The 10,000-nt window shown below is 41.2% G+C and overlaps 1 protein-coding gene across 3 annotated transcripts in view; it reads right to left on the bottom strand.

Annotated features, from left to right (window-relative positions):
- Nucleotides 1–10,000, bottom strand: part of LOC115218372 (linear gramicidin synthase subunit D) — a 105,484-nt gene that overhangs the window by 35,504 nt on the left and 59,980 nt on the right. For all 3 annotated transcript variants that reach the window (XM_029788141.2, XM_036508373.1, XM_036508372.1), the window contains exons 8-12: nt 9,784–9,894; nt 8,058–8,273; nt 5,981–6,177; nt 2,658–2,849; nt 1–145 (exon numbers count right to left, since the gene is read on the bottom strand). The exon at nt 1–145 is cut by the window's left edge and continues 74 nt beyond it. In XM_029788141.2, coding sequence (XP_029644001.1) covers nt 1–145; nt 2,658–2,849; nt 5,981–6,177; nt 8,058–8,273; nt 9,784–9,894 — 861 coding nt within the window. The remainder of the gene's footprint in view (nt 146–2,657; nt 2,850–5,980; nt 6,178–8,057; nt 8,274–9,783; nt 9,895–10,000) is intronic.

The following is a 10,000-nucleotide window of genomic DNA, read 5'->3' on the forward strand; positions in this document are numbered from 1 at the left end:
GAGAGATGGACTTAAGTTGAGACGGCCCTCAATTAGTTGAGCCTGTTGCTTTACTGTTGGGAACAGAAACAAATCTTTTACATTGAGTTCCACTTTAAATTCTTCTTTCAAGTCATTAAGGAGTGTTGCTGCTAAAAGGGAATGTCTGCAAGGAAAAGAAATACACACATATATATCATCATCATCATCATCATCATCATCATCAGTTAATGTCCGCTTTCCATGCTAGCATGGGTTGGACGATTTGACTGAGGTCTGGAGCACCATACTCCAGTCTGATCTGGCAGTGTTTCTACAGCTGGATGCCCTTCCTAATGCCAACCACTCCGAGAGTGTAGTGGGTGCTTTTACGTGCCACCGGCACGAGGGCCAGTTTGGTGGTACTGGCAACGGCCATGTCCAAATGGTGCTTTTTACGTGCCACCTGCACAGGAACCAGTCCAGTGGCACTAGTGACATCCTCACTCGAATGTTTCACGTGCCACCAGCACAAGTGCTAGTAAGGTGATGCGGTAATGATCACGCTTGAATGGTGTGCTTAACGTGTCACTGGCATGAAGGCCAGTTTTTTGCTCAGGCAACAATCTCACTTGTATGGTACTCTTGGTGCTCCACTAGCAACAGATGCCGGTCACCGAGTTTGATTTCGACTTCGATTCACTTGTCTTAACTGGTCTTCACAAGCAGAGTTTAGTGTCCAATGAAGAAAAGGCATGCATACGTGGACTGGTTACACCCCTTGCATAAGCCACAAGGTTATGGTCACACTTGCGCTTGCCGAGCCTTCTGCAGCACAGCATATTTCCAGAGGTCCCGGTCACTAGTCATTGCCTCGGTGAGGCCCAATGTTTGAAGGTCATGCTTCACCACCTCTTCCTGGGTCTACCTCTTCCACAGGTTCCCTCAATTGCTAGGGTGTGGCACTTTTTCACACAGCTATCCACATCCATTCTCGCCACATGCCCATACCAGCACACCACATCTGATGCTTCTTAGGTCCAACCTTTCTCTCAGGGTACTAACACTCAGTCGAGTATGCACACTGGCATTACACATCCATCGGAGCATGCTGGCTTCATTCCTTGCGAGCTTACGCATATCCTCAGCAGTCACAGCCCATATTTCACTGCCATGTAGCATGGCTGTTTGTACACATATATTGTACAGTCTACCTTTTACTCTGAGCGAGAGGCCCTTTGTCACCAGCAGAGGTAAGAGCTCTCTGAACTTAGCCCAGGCTATTCTTATTCTAGCAGCTACACTTTCAGTGCACCCTCCTCCGCTACTGATTTGGTCACCTAGGTAACAGAAGCTATCAACTACTTCTAGTTTTTCTCCCTGGAATGTGGTGGAAATTGTTCTCTACACATTTTCAGTGTTATATATAGCTCCCGAGCATCTGCCACATACGAAAACTATCCTCCCAGTTAGCCTTCCTTTGATATTGCTGCACCTCTTATGTGTCCATAGTTTACACTGGGTACATCTTATAGAGTTTCTACCTACACCTTTTCTACAGATCGAGCAGGGTCATCTACCTGAAGGGATTTGTTGTTTGCCTACCTTCCTACATATTAGGACTTTGGTTTTAGCTAGGTTGACTCTAAGGCCCTTCGATTCTAATCCTTCTTTCCACACTTGAAACTTCTCCTCTAGTTCTGTTAGTGACTCAGCAATTAGAGCAAGGTCATCAGCATAGAGGAGCTCCCAGGGGCATCCTGTCTTGAATTCCTCTGTTATTGCCTGGAGGACTATGATAAATAGGAGGGGGCTGAGGACTGAACCTTGGTGGACCCCTACCTCTACCTGGAATTCTTCACTGTACTCGTTACCAACCCTCACCTTACTGACAGTGTCCCTGTACATGGCTTGCACGGCTCTCACTAACCATTCATCTATCCCTAGTTTCCTCAGATATATATATATATATATATATATATAGACACATATCGTGTGTGTATATATATATATATATATATATATATATATATATATATATAATTGTGCATAGAAGAATATATTAATCAAAGGAATTCCAACTTTGATCTTCATGTTTTATTTACAATCTTATAATAATACTCAGGGTTTCACATTTCTGCTTTTTACGCACATGTATTCATGAAGGTGTGAATATGTGTGAACTTAGGCACATATTCATACATAGAGAGAGAGAGAGAAAGAGAGAGAGAGAGAGAGTTTAAAATTTCATAGAAGAATACATATATAGATACATATATAGGCATAGGAGTGGCTGTGTGGTATGTAGCTTGGTTACCAACCATATGGTTCTAGGTTCAGTCCCTCTGCATGTCATCTTGGGCAAGTGTCTTCTACTATAGCCTCAGGTCGACCAAAGCCTTGTGAGTGGATTTGGTAGATGGAAACTGAAACAAGCCCATCGTATATATGTATATATATATATATGTGTGTGTGTGTGTGTGTGTCTGTGTTTGTTCCCCCAACATCGCTTGACAACCGATGCTGGTGTGTTTACGTCTCCATAACTTAGCAGTTTGGCAAAAGAGACCAATAGAATAAGTACTAGGCTTACAAAGAATAAGTCCTGGGGTCGATTTGCTCGACTAAAGGTGGTGCTCCAGCATGGCCACAGTTAAATGACTGAAACAAGTAAAAGAGTAAAAGAGATATATTCTTACCCTCCTAAATCAAAGAAGCTCTCTTCAATGTCAATAGTACTTAGTTGTAAAACTGTCATCCAAATTTTGGCAAGTTTTTTCTCTGTATCTGTTATTGGGACACCACTTAAATCAATGGTATCCAACAACTGGCTGTTGTATTCTGGTAGAGCTTTCTTATCCAGCTTGCCGGTTGCTGGGACAACTGGAATACTGAATTGAGTTAGAAAAGAAGTGGTTACAAAACAGTAAAGTTAAAATACACACATGTGCATGCACACACACACACACACACATTCACATACATACATACATACATACATACAAGCATATATATAGATATTTGATAGATAGATATCGATAGATAAATATATACATATATACACACACATATATACACTGGCATACACATAAACACACACACACACTCACACACACACACACACACACACACACACACACACACACACACACACATACACATCTTATATATCAAAAGGCAAGTTGTCTGTCTCTGTGCGTCTACTCCTACAATTTTCAACCGAATTTCACCAAATTAGACATGTGTCCTCGCTTTGACTTAGGATGCTTTTTCTTATAATTTTTTCTTTGAAACTCCGTGTCCCCAACATAAATAGACTACTCTCAATTTGCCTAGGATTTGGCTTAAGCCAGTGAAAAAATGTGACACACACCCAGCTGGAAAAAATCAATACTTTACTTTGTCAGCTGTGGCGAACCTCTTATTGACTGCTTGCACTGTACTGCCAGCAGTATTCATTTGTGAGTTACAATTTGCCTGTTTTCATGTAAGCACTCTTTTTCAGATAATTATTCCAACTTAAACTAGCCACTTCAAAACTCTTACCCAAAATTAAAAATCCTTAATTCAGTCTGTTTGATTAACATTTTTGCCAACTACATTTTACTATTTTTTTGGTGCTACACATTTACCGCTTTTTCCTTAGGATTTTTTCTTTGCGTAAACTGATAATTTCCACCATGCAAAAGATCCACTATAGGTCAGCAAACAAATGCTGCTAAGAAAAGTAAATGTATGTGTGCAAATGAATTTGCTGAGGGCGCCACCAGGAGGAACTCTCTTAATGCACTTAGGATGGCTTCAGCGTGAAGAAGGGAAAGTGAAAAGCAGCATTGTGATTGGTTGGCGCCACCAGGAGGAACTCTCTTAATGCACTTAGGATGGCTTCAGCGTGAAGAAGGGAAAGTGAAAAGCAGCATTGTGATTGGTTAACACATATTGCTGTGCAACAAGCTGCTCAGAGCAATGAGCAACGTCCAGCACGCTGAACAAGAAATGCTTCCTCTACTGCTGCTGCACAAGCTTCAGAGACTGCAGCAGAATGCACAGATTGACTTACAAGTGATGCCTCCTCAATTGCTGTTGCATGAGCTGTAGAGACTGCAGCACAATGCGCAGATCAACCTTCAAGAGATGCTGCAGCAAATGCTGCTGTGCACACTACAGAGACTACAGGAGAAAGACAACAACGGATGTTGCTCTATGTGGCAAACAAGAAAACATCAGGTAACCATACCCTCGTCACCTTATTTATTTCATTAGCATAATCTTCACTGTACGCTCTCCGTTAAGTGCCCCCAATTGTGAGGTAGGCAACAGATACTACACTTTTCATCTTTTTTGCACAGGCCACATGTCAAATTTTTTCTTCAGATAATGTTGTATGTGCAACCCAGCAAAACAGCAGGTAAACATACTATTTCTCTTTATGTCATATCTTTAGGCTCAGCCTTTCTATCTTCTAAACAGCACATGACAGCAGTTATGTGGTAAGGAAAATAAACCTAATTAGTGCCAGTTTTTTACAGATTGACCTATTGTCCCAATGGAAAACAATGACAATGCTGTGGGCACATGACTCTGCATGTTCACTATTGTGCTAAATAAATCAAGTGAGGGCGTGTGGCTTAGTGGTTAGGGCATTCGGCTCATGATCGTAAGGTTGTGAGTTCAATTCCCGGCGACGTGTTGTGTCCTTGAGCAAGACACTTTATTTCACGTTGCTCCAGTCCACTCAGCTGGCAAAAATGAGTTGTACTTGTATTTCAAAGGGTCAGCCTTGTCACTCTCTGTGTCACGCTGATTATCCCCGAGAACTACGTTCAGGGTACACGTGTCTGTGGAATGCTCAGCCATTTGCATGTTAATTTCACGAGCAAGCTGTTCCGTTGATCGTATCAGCTGGGACCCTCGTCGTCGTAACCGGCGGAGTCTTTTTTAAATAAATCAAACAATGCAGAGAACATCTGCCAATATGATTTCTTTCATTCAGTTCATAGGTGCATCCGTGAATGATCTAATAACCAAACAGGCATACTTAACAAACAGCTCCGAGCAATGCCGGGTACGCTTGCTAGTATATATAATATGTGTGTGTGTGTGTGTGTATGTATATATATATATATATATATTTTGTGTATATATATATATATATTTTGTGTATATGTATATATATATTTGTATGTATGTATATATATATATAAACTCAGGACGCCATGATAGATCGTTAGCTCCTACATGCATTTTTTTCTCTCCTTGTTTTTTTCTGTGTTCCTTTCTGTAGAAGAGCGTAGGCTTGAAACGTAAAAGACTTTTTCTATTCCTGAGCGCTGTACTAAGACATTTGTTTGTTTGTACTCCACCTGCCTTCGTCTTTTGTTTATTTTCGTAAACTTTCCCCTTATATATATATATATATATATATGTGTGTGTGTGTGTGTGTGTGTGTGTGTATGTATATATATATATATATATTTTGTGTATATATATATATATATTTTGTGTATGTATATATATATTTGTATGTATGTATATATATATATAAACTCAGGACGCCATGATAGATCGTTAGCTCCTACATGCATTTTTTTCTCTCCTTGTTTTTTTCTGTGTTCCTTTCTGTAGAAGAGCGTAGGCTTGAAACGTAAAAGACTTTTTCTATTCCTGAGCGCTGTACTAAGACATTTGTTTGTTTGTACTCCACCTGCCTTCGTCTTTTGTTTATTTTCGTAAACTTTCCCCTTATATATATATATATATATGTGTGTGTGTGTGTGTGTGTGTGTGTGTGTGTGTGTATTGGTGAGGGATGGCAGAAATGGAGTATTGAACAAAACATTAAAATGCCTTGTGGTATTTGGTTTCATACAAGTTACATCCCCTTATGTCCGAGTCAACCTTGCCTTTCACTCTTTACAAATCGTTGAGCTAAATATCAAGCAAAGTATAAGTGGTGCAGATATAAATGATAAGAATGCCTGAAGTAGAGGAATAAAAGAAAGGGACCAAAGAAACTACAGACCTTTCTAGAAACAAGATGTACGATGGTATCATGTAAAATGGTAATTTCTTCTTTAGCTGGTTTCTGACATCTTTACGTGTGACCTCACCATTGGTGACCACGTAGGCAATGAGGAATTTGTCCTCTCCTTCATTTCCCTTTACCAATACCACACAGTTATTCACTGAACTCAGCGACATCAGAGACGCTTCCACAGCCTGGAAACAATCACAGAAGAAAGTTTATAGTTGTTGTCACCACCACCACCGCCACCACCACCACCAGCACCAGCAGCACCAGCACCACCACCACCACCAGCACCAGCACCACCACCAGCACCGCCACCGCCACCACCACTGCCACCACCACCACCAGCACCACCAGCACTACCACCAGCACCAGCACCAGCACCAGCACCACCGCCACCATTATCACCACCACCACCACCGCCACCACAACTGCCACCACCACCACCATCACTACTGCAACCACTATGGCCGCCGCTGCAACCACCACCAAATAATATGTTTCTAAGCATGATGGTTTTGTTGTGTGTGGAAGACCAATAGAATAAAGATGCCTTAAGGGATCGTGACAAGATGGGCTGCCAGCTGTAGAATTATGATAGCATGGATAAAAGTGAACATAAAATTATTGGTGATGGGGATTTATATCTAAGTTACGTATCAATCAGTTTGATTTCTAACTGTCATTAGGGTTTCATATTCCTGGATGTATGAGTGGTACTTAAGAGTCCAATCTGGTAAAATATGTCCCCACTCCACTGTTAACAACCAGTATTGGTTTGTTTATATACCTGTAACTTAGTGGTTCAGCAAAAGAGACTGATAGAATAAGTACCTGACTTAAATAAAGATAAGTACAAGGGTTTGATTTGTTTGATTAATCACTTTAAAGCAATGATCCAGCATGGCCTCAGTCATAAAACAAATAAAAGGCAGGAGATAAGAGATAAAAAAAATCCTTCATCTCTAAAATTGAGGATGTAGCAAGACTAATTTCATAAATTACATGTTTTAGACTTAAATAGTCTGAAAAGGGCTCCATGCATAAGTCTCTAATGATTGGACATGCCACCTGTCATTGGAAGCTGAAATACTTTGTTGGGCCAGGCATCTGGATTGGTCTAGTTTTATGTTGGATATGGAGTGCATATCCAATCATGTTGTGCAATAGACCACCAAGCATAGCAAATTCTAAATGTTAACCAGCCCCAGCCCATTCAAAGTATCTTGGATTGCAGGATGGCCTGCTGTGCTAACCTTGGATCGTGGGGTGACCTGCTGTGCATGAGGAGACCTATTGAGTCAAGTACATCAACATCAAAATAAAAATCAAATGGAAATTGTAGTTGTGATACCCGTGCCAGTGGCACGTAAAAAGCACCATCTGAACGTGCCAGCATCACCTTGGCTGGCTTCTGTGCCGGTGGCATGTAAAAAGCACCAACCAATCATGGATGTTGCCAGCCTCCTCGGACCCCTGTGCTGGTGGAACGTAAAAAGCACCCACTACACTCATGGAGTGGTTCGCGTTAGGAAGGGCATCTAGCTGTAGAAATACTGCCAGATCAGACTGGAGCCTGGTGTAGCCTCCTGGCTTCCCAGACCCCGGTTGAACAGTCCAACCCATGCTAGCATAGAAAATGGACATTAAACGATGATGATGATGCCTGAGCCATTTTTTGTTAATATGAAGTTTTTCATTTTAGCAGAAGGAAGAGTTTGTTTTCAGGAAGCTTTGTCACATTATTTTTGTTCTTGTTGAAGCACATTTAAACAAGTTCACCTGAATTGAAAAGTCAATTATGAATGATTTTCTACAGCCCAGATTCTTCATGATGTATTAATCTGGTTTGCTGTATAATTTCATTTTGCTGAAGAATAAAATGTTGCTGTTAATTGAAAGCTTATTTTTGGTATTATTTCCATTGTTTTATATGCAACTCATGGGAAGCAAGATTTTATATTAAGACGACCAGAGACATCACCTTGCAGCTAAAAGGTTAATAGTTAAAAATAAATGATCTTATAAAGACAGGAATTATTTTTGAAGTCTTAAACGTTGGTTAACTTACCTGAACCTCTACTGAATAACCTCTGATCTTCACCATGGAATCACACCGTCCACATATCTCCAGGTCACCATTGGACAGCATGTAACCCCAGTCACCAGTTCGATACAGTTGAGTGGGTTGGTTATTTGGGGACAGTTTGGTCTTTATGAATCTTTCAGCATTTAGCTTGGGCATTTTCAGATAACCGCAGGCGAGTGATGGACCACCAATATAAATCTGTAGAAGTCAAAAAAAAAAAAAAGAAAAGGATGTATTTGATTTTAATTGTTGTTGTTATTGTTGTTATTATTATTTCCTTGAGCAAAGGTGAGCTTGCTGACACAGCCGTTAGCACACCGGACAAAATGCTTAGCAACATTTTTTCTGACCCTTTATGTTCTGGGTCTAAATTCTGCTGAGGTCAGCTTTGCCCTTCATCCTTTTGAGGTTGATGAATTAAGTAAGATGAATAGACATAGGAATGGCTGTGTGGTAAGTAGCTTGCTTACAAACTGCATGGTTCCGGGTTCAGCCCCACTGCATGACACCTTGGGCAAGTGTCTTCTATTATAGCCTCGGGCCAACCAAAGCCTTGTGAGTGGATTTGGTAGACAGAAACTGAAAGAAGCTCATCGTATGTATATATATATATATATTATATATATAATATTATATATATATATATATATATATATATATATACTCCCTCCATCAAATCAACATTATCTGTACAGGTGCACAGCATACCACATGTCAGATATGAGATGATCATATGTATGCAGATGATCATTTGTATATAGATATATTTGTATGTATACATGTATGTATGTATGAGTTTAAGTTCTTGAGAATTCAAGCTGGTCACTGACAGTAGTGATACGTCTTGAGTTAAGAGAGTTCCCGGTGTTTGTAAACATATGGATGAGTTGGTGTGTTAGTTGAACAGCTGATGTATATACCCAAGTGTGTGCATGTATGTATGTATGTATGTATCATCATCATCATCATCATCATCATCATCATCGTCGTTGTTTAGCGTCCGCTTTCCATGCTGGCATGGGTTGGACGGTTCAACTGGGGTCTGGGAAGCCAGAAGGCTGCACCAGGCCCAGTCTGATCTGGCAATGTTTCTATGGCTGGATGCCCTTCCTAACGCCAACCACTCCATGAGTGTAGTGGGTGCTTTTTACGTGCCACCGGCACAGTTGCCAGATGAGGCTGGCAAACGGCCACGATCGGATGGTGCTTCGTGGCTGTTTGCCAGCCTCGTCTGGCACCTGTGCCAGTGGCACGTAGTATGTATGTATGTATGTATGTATGTATGTATGTATGTATGTATGTATGTATGTATGTATGTATGTATGTATGTATGTACATATGTATGTATTTGTGTGTGCATGTATTTACTTGTACTTGTGACAGCATTCACCCAGGGCGGGTTGAACCAGCTTCTTCTCTGGTCCTGCCGGCATCACGAACCATGGCAGCCCACGCTCAATGGTCCTGTGCGAGGTCACTGGAGATAGCGAGCCAGTCGCGGTTCCATCTGCGCAGACCGACCACCTGCAGACCTGATTGTTCGGAGAGGCCCTCCTTTATCGTCGTTGCCCAGGTCTTCAGCTGCCCACCTGTGTGTTTGCACCAGTTGGGAAGTGTGCATGTGCATGTGTGAGTGTGTGTGTGTGTGTGTGTGTGTGTGTGTGTGTGTGTGTGTGTGTGTGTGTTGTGTGTGTGTATGATTTCTTACCTCACCAGACACTCCTACAGGTTGATGTTCCAGATTTTCATTCATGATCACTATATCTACATTAGGCAGGTGTTTACCGACTGGAGAAAACTTCCGACTTTCAAAAGCATCCTGTGAGTGAAGGAGAAGAATTTATAGTTAAGTAACAGATTTGAAACAATAGACTTAAAAAAGAATTTAATGACAGGAGCAAGCAATAGCATAACACAACAGTGTA

Source organism: Octopus sinensis, linkage group LG13 (assembly GCF_006345805.1).
Source record: "Octopus sinensis linkage group LG13, ASM634580v1, whole genome shotgun sequence".
Classification (NCBI taxonomy): Eukaryota; Metazoa; Mollusca; class Cephalopoda; order Octopoda; family Octopodidae; genus Octopus; species Octopus sinensis.